This window comes from Larus michahellis, chromosome 2, assembly GCF_964199755.1.
Source record: "Larus michahellis chromosome 2, bLarMic1.1, whole genome shotgun sequence".
NCBI classification, from domain to species: Eukaryota; Metazoa; Chordata; class Aves; order Charadriiformes; family Laridae; genus Larus; species Larus michahellis.
This window is the reverse complement of record NC_133897.1, coordinates 66,635,366-66,660,292: the sequence shown is the minus strand read 5'-3', so window position 1 is coordinate 66,660,292 and position 24,927 is coordinate 66,635,366. Positions and strand designations below refer to the sequence as shown.

Here is a 24,927-nt window from a genome sequence, read left to right as displayed (position 1 = left end):
AACTAATGAAAGTATTAAAGCCTCTCAACAACGCATATTAGCAAGTAAAGCCATAAGAATTATGAAATACTTGTACCCATGTCAAAATTACACACCAAGATATGGAAGAAACAGTTCTCAATATTGTCTCTCCTATAGCAACACTTGTAAAATAAACAAAAAGTTCTTAATGACAATTGATTCAGAGGAGAAAAAGCATTTAAATTCACGCTTGTAAAGTGATAAATTTGAAGTCAACAGAAGTAGCTAAATGTGCAGAAGTTTAAATGTGCAGATGAGCTTCACTGTTTCACTGAATCAGGGCCTGAATACAAAAAGTATGTGTGAGAAAAGTCCTTGGCTCCAAATTTCAATTCATCGTTAGTGTTACATGAGGTTCCAGACTACTGACATGTAAGTTTTACATATGCCAAAGCATTGTTTGTGGTTCTTGAGAGCGCTCTACTACGATCTGGCACGCATGTCACAAAAATATTCAGCTTGGCTCCCAAACTCTGCAACTACCTTTATTCCAGGAAGAAAGACGAGTGAAACAGTAATAAGGTTCCTAGGTGGCCAAAAATGTTATTCAAACTGGATAAATAAAGGGCCAAATAAATATTGCACGGGTACAAATTGGTGAAATTTCAGTAACTTCAATGGCCGTTGTGCCAGCTTACGATGACAGCAAATGGGGCCAATAATTTGGCAGACTTGTCATGACTTTTAATACAATGCGCTGATAGAGGTCCTCAGGTCCTGAGTGATCACCCTAAGCCTGGCTGGCAATACAGTTAAACACATTCTAGTTCTTCTATTTACATGAGGCACTCCAGGGCATGTTGTACATGACACTGCAAACCAGCTTCTAATAACGACTACATGAGGAAGGACTTCAGCTGTCCGATACCATTCTTCACTTCATTAAGGCATGGAAAACTGTATGAATAACAAGGAGTGAAATTCTGATTTTAATAAGCTCCCTGGGATTTTGCCATGGTATGTGGTTTGGTGGGGCCAGGATTTCTTGCTTGCTTTCTGTCTATCTATCTACTTATCTTTCTGTCTCCCTATACATACACACAGAGGTGCATGCATCTATATATAAATATGAATACATTCACATTTATATACACACTGAGAGATGTACATGCACGCAAGCACACACAAATTCCTCCCAAGGCAGACACCTCAGATAAGGGTTAGGATCATTTGAATAAGGGGGGAAACAACTCAAGGGCTAGAATCATTTGAATGAGAGGGGCAGAGAAGACGGGATTAAATAATGCAGAGGATCTCATGCATGTCACATACACAGAGGGATATTTGACCCTTTATATATAATCCTATAATGAAATTTACCTGCGTGTAATGGACCTACGGGGCACTTAATTATCACTCAGACTCCTACTAATTCAGAGATCCTTAGACAGCCATGCCTGCTTTTCTGCATTGGACTAAACTTACCCCAGTTTGAGAACTCCGATCTGTAAATTGTATTGCCTTTATTGCTCCTCTTAGTTGTAGAAGCTTTGCTTCTAAACAAATGCCACGAAAAATGCTGATTTTTGTTGCGTAAGAAATAAGAGTGGTTTTATTTGTCTCAAAAATACACTAGGGTACTTGGAAATGCTCTCTAAGAGTTTCCTTTGACATCCAAAGATAAATTTTAATAGGCCCTGTTCCTTGCGCTAGTGTGTATAGGAGCAAGAGGTGTCATATTTAGAAACTAAATGCAGGAGCTGAGGTAGGAGATATTTACAGCTTGGTAACTGAGATACTTATTTTAAATGGCAAATAAGCACATAGGCTGAAACCCTAGAATGAAAGCACTCAGTTGTCATAAATATTTGTGAAGTTCATTTTGTTGTTAAGCTGAATAGGGGCAATTTGTCCCAGCAAGGTTGTAAAAACCTACTATTACAGAAAGAACTTTAAAAAAAAAGATAGGAAAAAGAAAACTGTGTACAAAAAAAAATCAACAACACAGAAGGGATCGAGTGGGGCAACCAAGGACAAACTGCTAGGAGTGAGATACAGTGCCTGGGTCTTACATTGCTCTCATGTTGTTCTCTGGAAGAAGTGGAATTTCCAGGACTTTGGTGTTGGAAAGTATTGTTTCATGGCTGGTGGTGGAAACGGTCTTCCCGGTGATTCGATGAACCTGGTAGAAAGCATGGGGTCGCAGCAGGCGGTCGTCTGCAGTCCCAATGAACAGCTGTAGCGTGAGCGGCTCGCTTTCTAAGTAACCGTGTAGCTGGCAAGAGAACAGAAAACGCCCACTGAGCGCCATGCACATAAACTGCTAGGAATCAATTAAATTTTTATAAGCAGGAGAGCCTAATTCAAGGAGAGAACTTGTGACAGGTGCTATGTGTTAAGTTCCCCCCTTCCATTTTTCCTGTAACGTAATATTGGTACAATAAAAAGGTGCACTTAGAAAATGTCTCATTATCCTAAAGGACCTGAGGCACTTTAGATGGGGTGAGCTTTTGAGCACTCCCACTACGTCCACAGAAAACTTTGCATGAATTCTGCTGTGGCGTTCAGCAGAAAACCACAACGAAGTCAATGTTCCCGCCTAGCACTGAGGCTGGCAAGAACGACAGAGTTTTCAAGTGGAAAGGACACAGGTCATCCCTCCCCGAGCTCCCTGGGTCACCCCCTGTGCAGCAGCAGGCTGCTGCTTGGGACACGTCCCCTCATTAACTGATTTTTACGCTGGTAAATACCTCCTGGGACAGCGTGGAGACAGATCACATATACATGACTAGTAGCTCACCATGTGTCTCAAATTCTTGTTACAATCGCACAAAAATCTCATTGAAGCTACTAGGCCTCTCTTGAACCTCATCCATGTTACAGTGACCGCTCTGATGACAAACAAGAGTTATTTCTGCCACAGGCTGGGGACGGAGCAGGAGCAGAGTCTGACCTCAACCCACCACCTCCTGAAGAAGCTACTCTGGGTTCACTCTGGTGCAAAGGAGACCATGGGTGGAGCTGTTCCCAGACAGCTCCAACCTCCGCTTAGCGCTTTTTAGCCTGGAGAAGAGAAGACCGAGAGGGGATCTCATCAATGCTTAAAAATATCTAAAGGGCAGGTGTCAGGAGGATGGGGCCAGGCTCTTTTGAGTGGTGCCCAGTGACAGGACAAGGGGCAACGGACACAAAACTGGAACACAGGAAATTCCACCTCAATGTGAGGAAAAAATTCTTTACTTTGAGGGTGTCAGAGCACTGGAACAGGCTGCCCGGGGAGGTGGTGGAGTCTCCTTCTCTGGAGACACTCAAAACCCGCCTGGACGTGTTCATGTGCAACCTGCTCTAGGTGACCCTGCTCTGGCAGGGGGGTTGGACTAGCTGGTCTCCAGAGGTCCCTTCCAATGCCTACCATTCTGTGAATGTGTGTGATTCTGATGCTGGGAAATGAGTCTCACAAAAACAGTTATCTTGCAGTAGTTCACTGCAAAATTCCATCTGAAGGGAAGCGAGGATGCAGCAATTACAGGAGAGAGGAACACAGGCAAGGTGGGCTGTCCCAGGAGATACACCATCACAGAGCAAACCTGCTCGCTTTGTTGTGGGTTTAGTTTCCTCTGCGAACGGTTCAGGTGGATTTGGACATGAGTCATGCACCATCACTAAATCTGATCAAAATTAAACCAGTGATCATAATTTGGTGAGGACCAACATCTTTAATTTCCAGCGCATGCAAGTCCAAAGCTAAATAAAGTACCATGGAGACCAACGCATGAGCAACGGAGGTCGTTGTGCCTAGAGACATCATTTATCACTTATCGGGCATACTGCAAAGTTTTCACCCCATGCTTTGGTCAAAAGAGCCAAGAGGAAATCAGAAGTGCTTTTGTTTGATCTGGTGTAGCAATTTTTACATCGTTACCTAAAGCACATGCATGCTAGGAGGATGCAGGGACAGGAGTAGGTGGCTCATTTCCAGCACTCCAATACTTTATCAGCTCCGCGTTGCTGAGACACCTCACAAAGGCAGCTCGGAGCCAGGGGGTTGTGATATGGTATGGGGAGTTTCCGTATCAACATTGTCAAACTGAAAACACATTAGCAGTGGTTTGAAAATCTGCGGTATCGGCGAAACGATGGAGAGAGAAAAGCAGAGCCAAGCCCGCACATTGCCTTCAGCAGGATGCTGTGGGCTGCACGTCTCAGTTCGGCCCCACAGGAAACACCCGCCTTCTAATGACACCAACATTAGTGATAGGATGCAAAAAGAGGGCTTTAACCCCCATATAGCTGGAGACGCAGCCCAAGCTGCCGGCGGGCGATCGCAGGCTTGCTCCTGCCACAGCCGGTGGCCACGGGGAAGCCACCATCCTACTCATGGCTGCTGTGTCCCCACGCCTCGCAGCCCTGGATGGTCACTGCCACCACGGGCGCGAGCGAGCCAGGCTGGCGGAGTGACCTGAATCCGTCCCGGGCTGATCTCACCCCACCTCAGCATCTCCAGAGCCTCAGGGGCAAAGCCGAGGTGACGGAGGAGATGCACGGTATCACGGGGTATTTTTGATCGCGAGCGGCACGCAGGTTTGCAGGGGGGAAAAGTAAGACAGTGTGACACACCAGCCGATTAAATTTCTATGCATTACCAGCGGTCAGTTCTCCAACTCGTCATGGACGGTGCTTTTTATGGAGAGTGTAAAATTAAAACAAACGCATATTGAATTACAAGGCCGCTTAAAGGGTAAAAATAGACCAGCAAGTAACTCAAACCTCGATTCAGCAAAAGCAAAATCGCACACCAAGGTACCCATATGTTTTACTGAATTCAGGCAAAGGGGTCAAAAAATGTTGGTCTTGCATTGGGTTCTGCTATTTCAGGGTTTATCTTTAAATCTAAAGTCAGCTGCTGCTGTACCTCGTAATCTGCTGCTGAGTCTCAGCTTGTGCTTTTCCCACAGTTTTCCTACCAAGAGGCAACTGAACACAAAGTCCTCAGCTTTGCATACCTGCCCTCTCCCGAGAAGGGTTCACATGCTGGAAAATAAACAATATGATCTCAGATGCATGTTTTGCATTGTTTTTTAAGGCTTGTGATCTTTAAACTGAATTGATGTTTTTTTTTTTAAAGACCCCGTCGTACAGCCCTGCTGGGCTTTGCTTTGGATCCATTACCCACAGTTACGTACTCCCTGACAGCTACTCTGCACCTGAAGACAAGTACAGCACTGATCAAACATGAGTTTTCAAGAGCTGAAAGACTAATGTAATCACTATACAGTTGATTTTGCTGCCCTCAAAACAGGCAAAATCCTCACTCTCAATTCACTGTAAGTTCTATTTCACATTCTGCAGTAGGAGGCATCTGATCTCCGATAGGTATTTCCCATTGAGTTTTACCCATTGCATCACATTATTTACTTTTATATTATGTCACATAATCATGTATGCCAACAGAAGCAATAAAAGAAAACGATGCAGGGATTAACATTTAAAGGGGCACATAATGTGGATGACTAATTTTAGATTATGCACCCAGCGCACAATTTCTGTGGCAGACAGCGCTGAGCTTTGGGAGTTTTCGGCATGCTGCAGATGTCTGGAGAGCAGGCAAGATTTTGCTTACTCTCAGGTGGGCACAGCAAAAATATTCTGCGGCTCCCTCAAAATACAGGGGAGTGTTATTACTGTCACATCGTTCAGCAGGACGACGAGGCAGAGCTACGGTACTCCGGGCTGTTAGATTTGTCAACAGGTAAGGAGAATATCAAGTAAGACAGTTGTAAAATAGGAAGGAGGAAAAGGGGGATTGAGTATTTTTGTTGGTTAGGAAAGATCTCATGCGTTCACATCCATGCATATTTTCCATGCATGCTCTGGAATACTGTACTCGGTGGTATAACGATTCTGTTTCCTGGCGTGTGACATGGGATGCATGCGTCAGACACCCTATTTTTATCTTTTTCTCTGTGTAACACAGTCCGAAGCTCTTAATAACTCAGCGGCTGAGTACAGGTGACAAAGGCTGCTCTCGGCTACAGCATTCATAGTAAAGGATGTGCCTTTCCTACCAAGCATGCTTTGCTTGGCAATACGTAGGTCCAAGTGGAAAGAGCTGTACTTTCCCCTGCTGAGAAAGTGTAAAAGGACTTAGCTGCAAATAAGGATCAGGTCCATGATATTTTGGAATGAGTTTTCCTTCCCAAACAAAGGTGAGGATCCAGCAGCCGCCTGATTCAGTACAAAGGAAAAATGCAGGCAAAACTTAAGTATGCAGATAAGACCTCTGTGGACAACCGTTTTGGTTTTGAAATGAAAGTAGGTCATATTCTCTTGTTCTGACCGACCACTCAACTACTCTGCTCGTTTCCTTTTTGAGCAACACTGTTAAAAATATTTGAACTGGTCGCAAATGGTATTTGCATTTATATTGTCTGAAGCTGCTAAGATCAAAATCAGACTTAATTGCGGGCCTGTTTTACACTCCTGTAATTCTATCAAAAGCGATGCAGTCACCGGTAATTAACACCAGAACAGGACCGATCACAGTTAAGCTCTCTGTCACCCTACATCATCTTACGCAAGAGCGAGGGAAAGGCTGCACCGGCCGGGCGACTGCTCCGCCGCACCAAGCTTTCCCTGGGATTCCTACACCTCTTCGTCATCGCTTTCACAACGCCCTCTCCCACCAACACGTCTTGATTCTCACCAGTAGGTTGCTGCTCGTCTTGGCGCAGGCTGCCAAAGCAAATCCCAGCCTTTCCCCAGGCACCCTGCGCTGGGGGCGAATGTTCTCGTGCATCCAGGTGCCGCAGCGCCGAAGGCCAGGCGTCTTCCTCCGGCAGCCAGCAAAGTGCGAGGGAAACCGTGCTGCTTCACCCCTTGCAGCCAGCATCCGACTGTGGGGTACGATCTGATTCAGCCCTACGGGCTACAATAACCTGAGGTTTATCACAGGCATGAGCATGCCCAGCCTGCCTGCCTTCCCACCATGTGCCTGGTGCACATCTATGAAGCCTGGCAACCAGAATTAAACCGACTTGAAAAACGATGAGCAGACGGAGCTGAGGTGCTTTTAACACGAGTGTTAGGAAAAAAAGCAAAACCTCCCCACACCTCGCTATAGTTACCAAGTTTTGAGGAATTTTTGCAAACGTTGTGTCCAATAACTCAAGCGCTATTTCAGCATTGGTGGTTATTCTAGAGTCTGTGAGGAAAACTTTTATTATTTAAGCCACGACATTTATTTTAAGAAACACGGCTGAAATACTCTGCGTGCTCCCTTCCAAGTGCTTTATGCTTTTGGCACGCTGAAGCGTCTGTTGAAACACTCAGAAAGCTACCTGTCATAACAAGGAGCCCTCTGTGCCTGGAGAGGCTCTTGGAGGCCACCAAAAGAATGGTCCCATTCTGACAGGACACACCAGCCAGGTACACCCTCTGCACCCACTCACGCCATCAGGAAAAAAGGGAACTACACTACGTAATAGCTTTTAAGTGTACTTATCGGGAGTTTCAGGAAAAGACTGCAAAAACCCTACAGCGGTGCATTCTTCCAGACTCTGACTCTGTAAACACATTAAATGACTGTAGTGGCCGATTTAGGACTTAGCTCAACCCAAACGCATTCAGGACAGAGCTCCCACTAATAACAAAGTGGGCCACAACCAGGGACCCTCTAAACTAGTCAGCAGCTCGTGCTTGAGACTCTCCAGACTATGAGGGTCTGCACCCTTAATGATAATGATGTGCCAAAAAGATCCATAGGTTACATCTGTATCAGCTGCGCACCTACAAATATGCGTATCTGTTCTTTGTATGTTTGGTACATAATAAAGACAACAAGTAAATACATCCATTTATGCCTCTAAAAATAATAAGAACCGCATCAATGTTTCCTTATCCTACCATGTAACCGATGGCCACGCTGCTTGCAGCAGGTACCACAGTGCTCGCGCTCAGCAATGCCTTACATGTCCTTCTGTCCCACTTGCATTTCTAGAACTGTTCAAGGAATATCCTGAGTCAGTCTGGAGAGAATCATTAGTGAGACTAAACAGCCAGTCTGGGAAGAAGGGGCTTCTTTCCCTTTTTTTCCCATCAGTGTTTTGGAATGTAATTCCAATGCTTTCAAAAAGGTGAAACAGGATAAAATCTATAAAATAGTGAAAATTTTAAATTGCTGCTTGTCTCTTTAAGCCAGAGCTTCAGGAGCTACACACCAAATAGCTTTACTGCTAACTTTCTGAAGCAGTACATCTTTTATTTTTATAGTTAACTGCATATGATGAATGACAAAATGAAACAAATTGTCATGTTTTAAAAATGTACCTAATACACAGTCTCGAAAAAATAACATCAGTGAGTGCTCAGTGTCCTGATTTTTTAAAACCAAATTGAAGATCAAACTGTTCAAACTACAAAGAAAGCGGACGTACATTTTCAGCATTGACTTTAACTGTGAGGACCAAGCATGCCTAAAAACAGAGGCATTGATCTGATTTTTGAGAAAAATAATTTACTTTTAGCTACTATGTAGAAGCACCAGGAGACGTAAGCTGTTGCATCATGGGTTTAAACAGGAAGAGGGAAAAGTTGGTCTTTTGGGGAATGACTGTCACGTGAAGCAAAGGCACCAAGGTGGGGGTCAGGAGACCCGGGCACCTATTCTTGTGTGTGCTGCAGAGATCCTGCCAGACCTTCGCTGGGGCAGCCACTGAACTGCCCTGTCTCTGTGCCCCCGGGCTGAAAACACCCAGGGACTTGGCTGCTGGAGGCTCAGGGAGCCGCAGCCTACGGCTCTGGCAAAAAAAGGCACGAAAAGACTGCCCTCCTCCCCGCAAAACCCCCTCCACCTATTCTGTCCTGTTCTGGCTCCAAATTCCTTTGCTCGGGGAGGCTTGAGGAAAAAACACGTCAGGGGACTGCAGAGGCTCTCCAGTCAGCCTCCCCTCCCAAACCAAAGGGCTTAACACCGAGTGCCGTGGGAGATGGCTTATCGACTAAGCAGGACTCAAACCATGCCAGACTTCCCTGCTGAAGGGGGAAGAGATGTTCTTCCCAGCATCCCTGTGTCTTCCCAGCTGTTTCCCTCCACTTCAGCATCAAGCTCTGCAGCCACTGCCATACCACCCACCTGCCCTTCATGCTTGCTTTTTAGGTCTCTGTCCCAGAAGGATGCACGCTGCTGCAGCCCACAGGGTACCCAGGACTGCGAGAGACACACCATCCCAACCAGGTACCTCTTCCCCTTGCCAGCAACCAGGCATGCAATAGTCAGGGGCAGTTTTCAGGTAAGGGGCAAAGCCCAGCTCCAGAGCGCTTGCCAGCATGGAATCAAAACAAAGGTGCTAAACTTGAGCCACTCGGATGCTCCTGTACACCCTGTTCTCTGATGAGAGCACAAGCCAGAAAAAGAGGAACGTCTTATTCAAAACAGCAGAGCAGACAGACTTCAGAATTAAAAACAAACACCCTAACAAAAACCCCAGAAAATAAAACACCTCCTTAGGAGCTGAGGTGACCCTCTGACTGTGATAGCTTCTGCTGAATTTTATCTGACATAGTCAACCAAAAAAAGTGTGTAATTTATGCCCTGTGCGACTTAACACACATGCTACTTCCCCACATGCTACATGGTCCTTCACTTACTTCAAATAAAAATTTAACAGGAATTCCTATGTTTTTTTGTGCTGCTTTCAAGATTTATTTTTCCTTTCTAAAACTAATTTTCCTTGGATTCACTAAAGCTCTGTTTTAAGATCCAAATGTAGTCAGAGCTGGTCCACAAATGAAAGTAAGATGGCTTGCTGGTGCAAAGGGCTAAGCCCGGGCAGAGGCTGAGAGCTGGACAGGAGGAGGAGTGAATGGAAAACAGCAGGAGTGTGTTTTATGTGGCACTTTCTAGTGCTGCCACTTGGACTTCAATTCAGCAGTGCAGCAAAAGAGCAGCTGTTCACATCATGATGAATAAAGACCTACATAAAACTTCCAGCTGCAAATATGCTGTGAAGAATTATTAATCTTAATGTAATAGAGATGGTGTACACTCAGTCAACTGGCTCACAAGTCATTTCAGTCTCTATCCAGGGAAAAACAGCCTTCGTGGCTGACGGCTCTCAGCACAGCCATGAAATCTCCTTGTCTAAACAGCCGCAAGACGCTGCTCCCTATTTCTAGGAAGGATTTTCCTCCTCAAAAATAGACGTACCTAGAAACCAACCCAACTCACACTCCTAAAATTATTAGACTTACTAGAGGGATGCCCATCAGAAAAGAAGTTACCAACAGAATGAATTCGTAGGTCCCAAGCACCTTATTCACTGAGACGCCAGGAAATCATTACTGCTCTCTCATGCCTTTTTCTACCACGAGACTGAAGAGATGACCTTCCCATAATCCCAGCTGCCCCTTCATGATCCCCAGCCCCACTTTCAGGTGAGCAGACACAGCCAGCCCTCTCCGCACCACGGCCCATCTCTAAGAGGGCATCACCTTACTGTGCAGCCACGGGAGCTTCCAAAACCTCCTTGCAGGACAGGGATGGGGAGAGTCGTTCCCTCATGGAGGGACAGAGGTGGCACCCACGCCGGGCAGTCCACTTCAGCGAAGAAGTTTTCCTCTTCGTGAACAGCCCCGCGCTTCCCCAAGGGGGTCTGCCTCTGGCCCTCGCACAGGAGGACAACCTTTACCCTGCATACCTTCTCCTGACACACGGCCACCACGTGTGACCTTTTGGGCCTCTCCACCCTAGCAGCCTACATCGTTTGTGCTTGGACAGGATCCACAGCAATGCGAAGATGAAGCGTGGGAGGCTTTCAAATCGCATTTGAGTAAATGTATGCTGACAACAGAAAGAGAGGCTCTGGAAACTGTGGATTAAAAATCCGTGTCTGGGAGGAAGTCCAGTGCAGCACCTCCCCTCCCCCTCCCCGAAACTACCCAGCCCCTCAATTTACTCAGCTTCCACTCAAACATTTGCCCTCAGCATCCACAACAGCTTTCAGTTTGGACAGTCATACCCATGGTCATGTATGAGTTTAAAAAACAATATAAAAAATTCACAGGAGCACTGCAACAGGAATTCATTACCTGTTCTTAAGCAGATACCCCAGGCAAGCTTATACTTGTGAACCTGCCTTTCGTCACGCTGCTGACGCACCGTTCGCATCCAGCAAGCTCCCATTTGTGGGTGAGCACAGGCTGGCCCGGGATCCTCGGGCGTGTATCAGGTGCCGTCAGCACGGGCAGGACGGTGTGATGCCCCCACCGATGCCCACCCCAGCCTCTGCTAACATCCACTGGCAACTTCTCCAAACCCGAGACATCCCTGAATGCCATGCTATCACTCGGTGGCTTACTAGCCCTGCAGTAACTGCGCGACTTTGAATTCCCACCCCTGCAAATTCAAGGGCAACGGGGTGCCCAGCTACTCCCAGGGGTTATCTGCTTAAGGGTCAGTGCTTCTGAGGTGCTCTTCCTGCACATCAAGATGAGCAGTGGCTCACACAGGATAGGGGCAACGCAGCTGCAGGCAAAATAGCTCTCAGGTTCCTAGACACCAGCATGACAGTATCAGACCAGAAATGGTTGCTTTCCCCCTAAACTTTAACTCCTATCCCAATGACATTTATTTAAACTGCTACTGAAGACGGAAAGCTGGGGCTATGTTTAAAGGCTTTATCTCTGTAAATATTTGGAGAGCTATAAATACTGCACCATATTCATAATATGAATATTGGACTTACTGTTCTGTTGCTATGAAAATCACTATAAATACACTTCAAATTCTTAATTTCTCTGATTTGCCAAGAACTGCTTTAACAAGGCAAAAAAATCCTTTATGTAAGATGTCTTGCTATTTAATTAGCCACCAGAGTCAAAGGCCACAGCACAGAGCAGGAACTGAAAACTCAATGATAGAGGCAGACAAAGCACGTAGTGCACTAGCACGCTATATAGCTGTATGTCCCAAGTGGGACTTATTATAATCAGACAGTCCATGAGTCAAGCCCTGACTGCTTTCTGTGTTTGGGGAAAGGAGGGAGCAGGAAGGGAGGCTGTCTGAAGGTCTGAAATCAACCTCCTCGCTTCTTCTGTAAGTCACGTGAACACGCTGGCTTCCAAATTTCACTGTACCTCTGTCTGAGGTTGGTTGTTGTTGTTTTGGGGTTTTTTTTGTAGAAACTAATTAAAAGAAGAAAAGCGTTTCAAAGCATTTTATAAAAGTGCAGGGTGGGGATGGCTCTGCGGCTGAAGGAGAAGCAAGCGCTGGGCACAGTGTTATCAAGTTCCCATCTCCAGCTCTGCCAGATAGTTTTTGCTTCATCACAGATACATGACTTGATTAGAGCAGAGAAAATTTCATAACAAGCTTTTACATATTTCAAGCCTGCTCTATGTTTAATCAATTTGTTCTTCTTATGAAAGGAAAGCCAGTAACCATGCCATGTGGCTGGGTAACCCTTTCATCACTACAGAAAACACAGTGCTTCCCAGCCCTCTGGTTCCAATCCTCGCGCAAAGCAGATAAATGCAACTCCCCTTGCTCTTCAGAGTCAGAAAAGTGCTGTCTGCACGTGTATGTTCCTCAAGACAGGTTCTGCCTCCATTGTTTCAACCCCAAGAAAGTGTTGTCATCACATGCACAAGTTTCATAAACATGCTATTTGTGACTCCCGTCTCAGAGCAGAAAAGGGCAGCGTGTTTTGCCAGGTCACTACACACTTCTGGTCCTACTCTTCTTCCACAAGCCACCTTTGATCCACCTGGTCCTAAAGCTCCAATTACACTGCAGTTTTATCTGAGAGCATGCCTTCCATGGAAAGCATCTTAATGTAGTAATAAAAATAGGTCAGGTATATCTTACAGCCCAGCTTCAAGGCTTTGACCTCCAAGACAGTCTGATTAAACTGTGAAAAATCCAGAGAGATTGTATTCCACACTGTTGAGTTGTTTGAGAGCAACAGTGATGCCATTGGTTGACATCACTTGTTTTACCAAAAAAAACCCCCAATGGATGCAACAGATCAAACTCTCTGACCAACAAGCGTTAACATGAACAGCTCTGCACAACAGGCCATGAGGGCTAAAATGAACTGAAAGGCCTGTGATCTCCAACAACGCAAAAATAAAATAAGCATGAAAAACTCTTAGATAAACTTTCTCAACATGTAAGTACTATTTTCAATGGATCATTCTAAATATTGTCATGTTGAGTAACATTATTTAGCAACAGCTGTTGCACTAGAATTTCATCCAAATACTGACGAGCTAATACCACAACCTTGTTTAAAGCTAGTAAGACAGCCAAATAGTGTTGCAAATATTCATGGCAGAACTTTCCAATGAAAGCTTTGCAGAGTAGCTTATCTGCTGCTGCAAATGGATGATACCCGGCTGCAGTCAGTGCAGCAGGATGTCAGTACACAACTGGGATTTGAGGAGGATGCTGAGGGTAACGCTTTCTCCTTTGAAGGGAGGTACAATGTGTCCTGGTGACCAGGACCTGTATTTTTTCACCCAAACCAAGAAATACCTATATCAACCTGTTGACTTCAAACGTGAGGTGCTGACATAGGTAAGTCCCAAGCCAGAGACAGGAACACCAGTCTTCAAGGACACCGCTCCTCCCCATCATACTCAAGCCTTACTTGGGTATCTAACCTAAGAAATAAACCTCGGTCCTGGAGAACTGGTAAGATCTTAAAGCCTGCTGGGCCCAGTTACACATAATTACACACAACGCATCAAGTCAAAAAGAAACAAGGAAAAGCCAGGTGATTCACACCCCCTAACTTTAACACATACAGGCTGGACAACAACTGGGTCTAGTCACCTTGGCTGCCTTCAAAGCCAGCAAAATGAGACATGCACTCTGAAGGTGTGACTTACCTGAGCTGCTTCAGATGTTCGCATGAGAATAAAATTAATAGCTCCCTAAACTCTACACTGACAAGCCTTCCCCCGATTACAGAGAGAAACTAAGGCAATTAGCTCAGTTGCAGACACCTACGGTTAGCCAAATAATCCCAAAATGTAGACTTGCCCCTGTAACCAGCCCAGGCCATGGTTCAAAGCATGAGTGTCCCACAAACCCAGGGCCGTGCTGCCAAAAAGGCACGCTGCCCTCAGCCCAGAGAGACACGGAGCAGAGCTTCTGTGAGAAGCCCCTCGCAGCGGCAAAGCCTGCTACAGACACGCAACACTTCGCACTTCACCATCACGCGTTTCGGGCAGTCGCCCACAGCTTTCCACAGCAGGGGTATGAGACCCTCAACTTGAATGGTGGTACTTGGGCAGCCCTTTCCTCTCCCAGAGGGAAAGGCCAAAGTCAGCTTCACCACAGCTTCACTTCAGCACTTCGGCTCCTCCATCCTGATGTTGGTGGCCTGATGTAACCTGGACCTGGAGTCAGGCACAACACAGGGTGGGCAGCAGGTGGTCACAGCTGGGAGATGGTCACGTAACCGGCTTCACCCACAGCCTCCCTCCCCATGCCCGAGACAGGACTGATAACCCTTCCCTCCCTCGGAGGAGAGGTGCAGCAAGGAGCAACTCATTCACCTGCAAAGACTGTGGCACCCCCCCTCCCCGCTCCCAGCAGCACTCCCACCTCAGCTCTGGAGCATATAGGGAATTCTGGAGTGGTATCGGGTACATTGGACCTGTTGGAGCGAGTCCAGCGGAGGGCCGTGAAGACGGTCAGAGGGATGGAGCACCGCTGCTATGAGCACAGGCTGAGAGAGCTGGGGCTGTTCAGGCTGGAGAAGAGAAGGCTCCGGCGAGACCTTATAGCGGCTTCCCAGTGCAGGAAAGCGGGGGAGGGACTCTGTATCAGGGAGCGCAGCCATAGGACGAGGGGTAACGGTTTTAAACTGAAAGAGGATAGATTTAGATTAGACGTCAGGAAGAAATTCTTTCCTGGGAGGGTGGTGAGACACTGGAACAGGTTGCCCAGGGAGGCTGTGGATGCCCCATCCCTGGAAGTGATCAAGACCTGGTGGGACGGGGCTTTGAGCAGCCTGGTCTAGTGGGAGGTGTCCCTGCCCAGGGCAGGGGGGCTGGAACCAGGTGACCTTTAAGTTCCCTTCCAACCCAAACCATTCTATGATTCTATGATTTTGGGTGGCCTGGCTGTTGCTGTTGGTTCAAAATAGGAATGCATGTAAAAATTATAATAAAAAGGCAGTACTCCTGCTAATGTTAATTTTTATACTAAATTCAAGCTTACTTATATTACATCCCTTTCTAATACAAACAGGGAAAAGAGCATTCACTCATAACTGGAAAGTCAAGGACATAGAGGCCGAATTTGATAATATTTTCCTTTTTTTAATTTGTCATTTTACTCAAGACTGGAGGAACAGAAGAACGCTTTCACTCACTAAATGAATTTTCCTAAAACCAGCTAAGCTTCTCGCTTAGCGCTGCTTGCGATTAGAGCAAGTCAAATCTATTGAGGCTGATTGTTTCCGGGGCTTCATTTACTCCGGCCAAACTGCAGAGCCACAGCCCAGCGCCGGCATCGCCACTGCACTGTCTCGCTCTTCGCAAAACCTCTCCAACCTGCCTCCGTTCCAAGCAGGGCTCTTGCAGCCAGCGGTGGGGCTATGTCAGTTCACATATTTTAAGGTTTTCCTCACAACCGGGAGGGATTAGAAAATGAGGCTTTGATGTGTTCAGGCCATGTGCTTGAGATTACTTGTGTACCTAGATGCTAGCACATGTGCCTGCAAGTTGTGGTCTGAGTTTGTTTGTCCCTGGCAGTTCATGTTTGCAGCTATGGGCGGAGTCTGTGTAAAGTTCTATCACTGTATGCCATTTTGTAGTCCATAATACTCTATAACCCACACTCAGTAACAATACTTGAGACTATATTGAGGAATATTATATTACATTGTATTATTGCAGAATAAGAGCTATGACATATAAGGCCCACATAATGAAAACAACACAACTGCAAGAGAAGAGGCTGAAAATTAATTTGAAAGCCATTTGGAAAATTATTGTGGGATTATTAAGGATTATTGATGAATAAATATGATCTATAATTCATTTTTTAAAAAAAACCCTGCACATTCCAAGCCATTTTATGAATTCTTGCATATATGGGGAGAGATTTATGTATTTTATGTAGCTTTTTTTGATTCTGAGATGACAGGCACATTGTTGTACCTATAAACACGACTGTTCCACGCTATATTGTGTTTCCACCAGACTGAATACTCTCCATAGCACAGAAGGTGTTACAAGATCTTAATAGTGAGTTCTGCAAAAAGTGGCAGGATTTTTTTCTTTTTTGCCTTTTTTTCAACAAGTGTTATCTTCCACGGATACAGGACAAGGCAAAAAGCCAAACCGACCCATACCGGTTACACTTCTTCAGCACTTCACAACTTTAGATATGCTATTCCTCTTCAAGTCAATGAGAGTTTTACAGCTAAATCTAACCCTGCATGCTCTGCCAATTTTCTCCGGTGTTTTTCTCCTAGAAATGCAGGCACTTGGTACATATATAGCAGTGAGACTGTATTAAAAGCCACAGCAGGTGGAAAATAACACAGCCCAGGGAAGTTTTTGTTTTTGACTATCCTCACAATCAAAGCTATGCACCAAGCACAATGAGGCACAGTAAATAAAGACATTTCACACAGACAAGCACGAAAATCTTCCAAAACAAAGAAAATTAAATTATCTTTCAACTAAAGAACACACTGCAGTGAAAGACTAAATGAGCGATTCTAATTAAAACCATGCTGCGAATCTCCTACTTTCCACCGCAAAAAAAAAAAAAAAAAAAATTCAGCTAGCGCTTGTGCGTGTACAGCCACCCTCCAAAACCAGTCAAGCAGCTTTCCAGCCAAACAATGCAAGACGCAGCATCTCAGAGCTACAAAACACACTGAAATTATTTCCATAGCGATCATAACAACGACGTGCCAGGCCAGGATCCGCAGGGAGCTGGGTCCCCCGCTGGCCCCGGTGCTGCCTGGCCTGCCAGGCACGCCACCGGCATCGGCACCCGCACAGCGCCCGGCCCCTCGCCCCACGGCCAGCACCCTGCCACCCCGCTGGCTTTGGCAATGGCCAGCCTCATCCGCTTGCATCCCTTCTCTGCCCCACGCTCATTGGCACAGCGTTACGTCCCCGTAACGTGCACTCGCAGGAGAGCCAGGGCGCAGGTAGTCCTGGCCCCAGGCAAGCACAGGCAACGTGGTGCAAGCCCTGCTCGAGCTTCTCAATCCTGATGTGCCGCAACCACCGTGGGCTCACGCCTCTCTCCTTGCGGTGCTAAGGCAGGCAGCAGCCTTGAGTAAAGATGTTCGGACGGGGATGAAAACTCAGGAGCAGCCCCTTGTGCCGGAGCTGCGCCCAGGCGTCACGCACGGCTGGGCTCAGCTCTCCAGAAACAAAATGTGATCTCTCTTCCGACCCACTCTCTTCCAGCCATCTATCTATTTGCACAGCCACTGTATGCTGCAGGCTTCCCGAACGCTAGCCACTGCCCTTCCACGGGCAGAAAGCCGAGGGGACGGGAACGTGCGGCTTATTAAGCGCAGCGAATATGGGCATCTGTGTCCTGCGCAGAACACACATGATACGCTGATACTGCTATTTCGACGCAAGCACAGGGACAGGAATCAGCTAAATATAGCAAACTTCAGTGACCGGTCTAAATTACAGACTTAAATGACACGAAGAAAGGTGCAGTTTGTCTCAAGACAGAGGAAAGTAATGGGAAGATTTTGGCCACTGAAGGAAGCTTGGTCTAGCATCATTACATCTGACTTGCTATCAAGACATCCACTAAAATCTTCAGAGACACAGGGACTTCATGCCCATTAGATGTGGGCAAGCATAATGGTGGCAGAACAAAAAGAAAGATGCAATCATTCTAAGGGATCCCAAAATCAAAGGGACCAGAGGCAGAGGCAGAGGAAAAGGAGCATCCAGTTAATAGCATTCACCTGAAAACCATCAGAAGGAAGCTGCAACACACGGGGAACCTGAAACTGATGCCCGAAGTGCATCAGACTTTTAAGAGGGAAAACTTAACGGATCTCCTGAAAAGCAGCAAAGAGGTCTGCGAGAACACAGCGCAGGTTCTGCAACTTGCTCCCCTTTTTCATGCTATTTTCAGGCAGTCGGCAGCCCCACACGCTCACACATGACACCCCATCTCTTCTAACGCCCATGCAAGGCAGTGAAAGTGTCTTAATCCAGATTTTGCAGCTGAGTAACCTGAGAGACACAGTAAGTGACACAATTAATTGCCAGTGGATCAATGTACCCTTGCTTGGTAGAAAACCTAAGCACATGTTCAACATTTAATCCCACTTTATAAGAATTTAAGGATGTATTTAAGTGCTCTGTTGCACTGCAATAGAAAGATCACTTTGCTCAATCTCTTTTACATTTTTTCCCTTACACCACACAGAACTGGACCAGCAATAATTTCACACGAGCAGGTTGGCAAGTGGCAAGGGAGGAGCTCACTTTCTGGTAAGGCCGATGCGTTTTCGCCAGGATTCACATTTGGCAGTAACACTGTGTTGTTATCCGCAACTCAAAGGGCAGAACTCATTGAGGGGGACTTTGGTGCCTGTAACTGAAGTGCCGAGGAACTCCAAAAAACGTACCCCCGCTGTGCCTGCAAGTGTTGTTTACTGCTTTGAACAGGGCTGCACTTGAAACCTAGGCAGTAGTCTTTGAAATCCCAACGTACATAACGTCCGCGTGCAAACCAAAAGCAGGAGTTCCTCCGCTTTATTGGGTACCGAAATGTTAAAAACAGGTGTTTAAAAATAGTATTACAAATCTGTCTGCAACCTGTATTATTTTTACCACGTGCAAGTAAATTGATCACTAGCATGCTTCAACTGTTTCAGTGAAAATATGCAACGCCTGCTAAATTATTTCTTAAACGTGTGGAGGGAGGAAGTTTATTTCACTGCACTGACAGCATACGACGTATTTTACCTATGTGTGTGTATATAGCAGATGCTGTAATGGATCGTTTCCCTTTCATGGCACGTATCAAAGAAGATCTCGAGCTATTCTTCACAAGGAAAGAAATTATAAACCCCTGCTCATAATGAAAGCTGCAACGTACGGAGAGAGCAACTGAGTAATTTGACACCATATTTTCCACTGATTCAGCCAGTTAGTTGGAATAATGACTGATTAAAATAGAAAATCTACGTTACAACCACATACACTGACATTCCAGACTACAAGGTATGCTACGGATGTGATTTTTTACTCTTCTTACATATAAAAACGAGAGAGTATAAAACCAGAAATTATTCCAGTGGAGTTACATTGGTGTGAAAGTGATCTGAAATACGAACTGGCTGCCAGTATATCTTCATAGAGAATGCACACAATATAATTTTCATGATATATATGTTTTATGTAATTTGAAGTACCAAGAAGGAAAAAAAAAATCATTTGCCCTGAGATATTACTTTTAGGAATAGAGGACAGATGTCTAGTTGCTGAAGCAGACTTGTAAAAAATTAATCACCTGCCTCATGCAGGTTAGCAGTATTTGGCAGGTAGGTTAGCACAGCTCATAATGAAGCATCTGGCTTTTGGTAAAGCTGCGTTTTAATTTTAACCGTGTTTCATTTCAGCTTTTGGGCGCACGTCAACGGGCAATATCTGACAAGTCTGGAGCAGATTTGCTGATCGGTAACTTTGCTGTAGATCTTCTCAACTGCAACCAAAACTAAGTAACAACCACGGTTCACACCCCGACCACAGCCTCACATTATCATCTGAACCTCACTGTAAAGCCATTTTAAACCCAGTCCTCAAGCTCTTATCCACTCACAGTCTTATTTTCTTAAAAACACCTAAACTGACTAAAAGTCAGCAAACTCCTAAGCACGTGCTTGAATTAAGCAGGCTAAGCTGACCGACTTCAGGAGTGCCCCAATACTGCTTTGAATGTAGTTTGGTTTGGGGTTGTTTTGTGTTTTGTCTTTTTTTTTGACTGGTAACTTGAGACAAGCAAAAGGTCTACCCATGTTGTATTTTTCCTTAGAGAAGTGAGTTCCCATTTGTAGCACTACTGGCAGCCTCTGTGGGTGTACCAGAAGATCCGCAGCTCTTTCTCAGACGCTGGGAGGGCAGAAGAGCTGCTGAACCTCAAAGAGGTCTGCAGAACTGCTGCCTTCTGATTTTGTGACTCTTGTCACTTCTAGGTGTTCTCCCTGATACGTGCATTTTCAGTGGAAGGGTGTTTCCACCACAAATTTACTGGGGGGGGAACACCACCACCAATTATCCTTATGAAAGAGCAATCACTATGCAGATGCAGGGGCCACTTTTTAACATGAATAGCTCAGGCACTTGAATAACATTCCCAATAGACAAAGATCTACTAGAGTACGAATTAAGCAATTGCCAATTTTTGTTTTTACATTATGACCATTTTTGAAGCTCTCAAATGTGCCAAAACCCTCAGGAATCTCATTAGCTGTTGTTTTTCTCTTCTTGTACCATTTAAGCTGAACCATTTCTTTCCAACAGTTTTTTTAAAAAGAAATATGAGAGAGAACAGATCACACTATGGACTCCTGAGCTCTTGACAGAGAGTACAAAGGAAGGAACTGGGAACATTTAGCTCCGTAAGCACATTTGCAGCAGCCTCACTAGCAGTACCACAAACGCCTTTGCCAAGCTGCTGTGGCTTGTGCAGGTATTTTCCTAGCACACCACTGCAGAGAAATTGCCTATTTCAACTGTTGATCATATTCATTTTTTTGTTTCTATCTTCATCGAACACCACCCACTGACAGATACACCCCAGGCGCATAGACAGACTTGCACTTTATTTAGTTATGTAGAAAAAAACAAGGCAAGGGGGATTTTTCTTATCTTGCTTGGGACCTGACTTGCTTGCAGGAAAGGGGGATGGCAACTTCTAGAAAGAAAAGTCAGAGACAGAGCAAGAGACATGGCAACTGCAATTTTTAGCAGGAGTGATGCAATATTAAGCAGGGGGGCAAAAAGGACGGAAAAGACAAGAACCGCATAGCACTCTAAAAGTCAAGGATGAGTCCCGATTCCCCCCTGGAGAGCAGTGATACATGTTTTTGAGGTATGCTTCCAAAATAATGATGAATAGCCCTTTCAGACAATGTGCAGAAAAAACTGCTGCAAACACTTCATCCAGTGAAAGAGAGCTGAGGACAAAGTAAATGAGGAATAAGAAAAGAAGGACTACTACGTTTATGTTCTGTCTGTCTTGGTCTTACAGAGAATTACATCAAACTGTTTCTAGACACTCAGGGTGTGTGTGCTGCTCATCACCAAAACCAACCCAACAAGGGAAGCAGAAAGGATGGCTCTCCAAGCAGTGGTGGAGATAAAGATGACTCCTCTTCTTCCTTCCTAGGTCTAACCATGATGGAAAATACCCACTCAGCTGTGTACAAGAGGTACTGTGAAACAACGACTGCGTGGTCTTTGCCTTATCAACCACCACCAGAGGACAGCTAGAAGATACCCCACATAGTGAGAGCAATACCACCAATTCCCTTGTCACGAAGGATGAGGCAAAAAGGAAAATGGGAGAGGCCACGAAAGAGGAAAGCTGAGAGCCGATATCATCATCTCCTTTCCCCAGGGAACGGAGCCAGCAACGGTGGAGGAGTGGGAACGCTTTCCATCCCCTCCTCAAGGCCACCACAAACTCCTGCTTTGCTGGCAGCCATCGAGTCCAAACTGAAGGCAAACCTAGGATGTTGGGCTAAATCCTTTGGGCTGGAAAGCCAGATTGGGTATCTAGGCGTCCTAACAACTGGGATGCATGCTGTGGCATCCATCAGGCTGAGTGTGGGCGAGGTATCATTTTTAAAGGAGAGAAGCACTGGCGGGTGGAAGTGTCTTTTTTTATTTGGAAAGGGCTGTTACACCAAACAGCAGAGGTATGTCCCCAAGACTGCTCATAAATCAGAGCTGAAGCTGCATTTTCAGGGTCATGAAATCTTCACCAGCTGAGAGGAGCACACTTTCCAGAACTTCTCCCTTCTGGACTTGGCCCTTCTCAGGAAGACCGTAAGCTACCTATGCAGCTGTGCTTGTGGAGGTACACCATGGGACCAGCTTCACGTAAAATACCAAAAAAGAGAAACTCCCCCCTTCCCAAAATACAACCTTCTAACGATGAAAAAACATGATAAAAAGCTTTCAATGGGCTTTCTTCCATTTGTTGGATTTATAGAAGCAATAGCAACCTTAAAACATCTGCCAAATCATTCTATTTTTCAGTTTTGATTATCTGTCTGCTAGTTTGAGGTTGGCTTTAACTATACAGATGCAAGAAGTGAGAAAGCCATTCAGCTTAGATTTATTCTTAAGAAATACCGGCTGTCTAAAACAAGGCTATAAAATGTAGGCTCCCTGTCTGGTTTGTTGTATGATTGCATGGCTTTGTGCTATTAATCGCAACCTGGCTAACAGGTGCTTGCCAATGTCTTTATATCCCCACCATAAGAAAGGATTGTATTTCCGTATGGATAAAAGGGTGACGCTGTCTTCTAAAAAGAAGAGCAGCAGAGAGAGGAAGTCCACTGCAGCATGACAAATTGAATCACTGCTTACTAACGAAGAATGTGCCCTCTTCTCTGCTCTGATAGGGAAGGGGAAAGAGGCTAACCCCATTTTTTCCACATCCACTCTTCTTGGTCAGGTGTCAGATGGCCATGAGCTGGACTCACCAGGAACTGTTTTCCTTCCAGTTCCCTTGACTCATCTAGCCATGGTGGCGGCCCTGTTGTTTAAAACAAACTGGCAGCACCAGGGAACCCCTACCAAGAAAAGCACTCGTGCCGCATGCACTGCAGTTGTAGAAGTCCTATACTACGTATTTAAAAATTAACCACGGTCTCACTCTTGCTGTGCAGCATCAGAGCACTGCTGCGAAGGACCTGCCCCGCTCTGCCTGGAAGAGCTTCCCTCTCGGCTTCCTTATCGCTTCATCCCCTTCCTGTCATCAGTGGTGAACACCTCTTTCCAGCCTTTCCCTTTAGCTCTTCATTTCTCTCTTCGTCCCATCTTGTCTTCTGTGTAACTGCACAACCCTGTTTACCTCACGCCATCAACTATTTGTGAAGCCGGGTGCACGAGAAGTGCTACATGAGACTGTGATGTTAGAACATCAGGCCCCAATCTGAATGCATTCGCAGCTCGCTGGACTGACTGCTGCCCCCTGAAATTACAACGGTTTGATTGACAAGGCCTTCTGTTCCCTGAGGGTTTTGCAAAAGGTATTCATAGCTCATGGGTCCAGAAGATGAAGGGACTATGATATATACCTGCAGTGGCCAGCACCTGGACCTGGACTGCTTGAGCTCGTTATCCAAAAGCAACAAAGCCAACTGATCCATTGGAAGCAAACGGTAACACGCTCCATGTGTTACCAAGGTGCACAAATAGCTCAGAGGCATGTTGGTGCCTAATCATGGTGATGTGAAGATGTACAAAAATACTAAGACATTGATTGCTTTAGAGAAGGGTTTGACGCTTGTTAGTCATAAGGGTATTTAAAAATCCCAGCATACGCCTCAAGGCCTTTGAAAATCAGACCAAAAGTGCCTACTTCGGATCTTGTTGAGAAACGACACAAGCCAACCCTTGCGAGCAAGTCTCCTGGCACAGACAACATTTTGACTATGTAAATCAGCAGACAAATCATTGTGTTTTGCCTGTAAAATTAAGGTGTTCCGAATATCCGTCTGTTCACAGGCTCAGATCAAATTCTGCATTGGAGCGCACAAGCCGTGCGCGACCTTTACCATCTCACTGCAAAGCGATACAGTGAAAGGCAAGGCAGCATTCACTCTATCTTCAATATTAACTTATTTCTCCAAGAGGAAAACAAGTTCTGCCTAGTACTGGTTATCTAGATGAAAAAGAAAAACCCCTACAACTCCTCCTCTTCCCTTTTTCTAACTGATTTATCTGCCTTACGTCAAGAATGATCTTGAGGAAAATTCCTGGCATATTTTGCGTCAAAAAACTGAATTAATAATCACAACTTTTGAAAGAGCTTACTAGACTATTCTCTGCATTTGAATATTTTCTTTCACCCCTTAGTTCAGTCTTCTATGGGAGTAAATCATACCCTTTAATTAAACATTCTTAAGTATTTGGATTTTATCTCACAGACACACCGCACCCTGCTTGTAAAAATTCCATCTCAGGCAGACAAAGTGCTTGACTTACTCCAAAGCTGAGTTATTAATTAGAATATCCATAGACCATATATTTATAACCTGGTGCCATCCCTCCCCAGGGATCCCAAACTTTTATCTGCCAGATTACTTACCTGCAGCTGAAACAGAGCCATTGCTGGCTGGAATGTAACCCCCATCTTGTGCACCTCCTCACCACCACTTTTAAAACAAAGAATGGGAGATAGGTCCAAATGGAGGATGTTTTTAAGATGTTCTGAATGTAAACCCCTTGAATTAAGTACACCTCACTTAAAATATGGGGACTTTCCTGAAGTGCCCATTCGCTTCATCTTGCTCCATTCAGGGAAATCCTCACCCTAGTCACGAACTCCTGCAATTGCGGAGGTGCCAGCAGGATGCTAACAGGCGTGATTTCCCTCCCCAGAGTGGTCCCAGGTTTCACCCTCCCCTGGCATAGCACACAGCTTTGTAATGCGCGACGCCAGCTGGGGCACGGGCCCCATTCTGACTCAGAGCCGGGAGTACCCTGGTCTGCAATCACCAAAGGCAACAACAACTCGCAAAATACTTCCCCAAGCTAGCCGGTGCCAGCCGTGAGCTCAGCAGCACCGCTCCCCAGCACCGCTCGCTTGCCAATCTTCTGCAGCATTTTTAGCTCGCTAGGCGCGCCGGCTCATCCCACTCTCAAAACGTTTAGCAATCGAGAACAGTGATAGCTTGGGGCTGCCACGGCAGCCAAACACCCAAACAGGCAAAGGCGATA

General features: G+C 45.7%; 1 protein-coding gene across 6 annotated transcripts in view; it reads right to left on the bottom strand.

Annotated features, from left to right (window-relative positions):
- NFATC1 (nuclear factor of activated T cells 1) overlaps positions 1-24,927 on the bottom strand; it is a 116,585-nt gene that overhangs the window by 68,447 nt on the left and 23,211 nt on the right. For all 6 annotated transcript variants that reach the window (XR_012585585.1, XM_074575769.1, XM_074575772.1 and 3 more), the window contains exon 4: positions 2,034-2,236. Coding sequence is in view for 5 of the 6 variants with exons in the window: in XM_074575769.1 (XP_074431870.1) it covers positions 2,034-2,236 (203 nt within the window). In the remaining variant the exon portion in view is untranslated. The remainder of the gene's footprint in view (positions 1-2,033; positions 2,237-24,927) is intronic.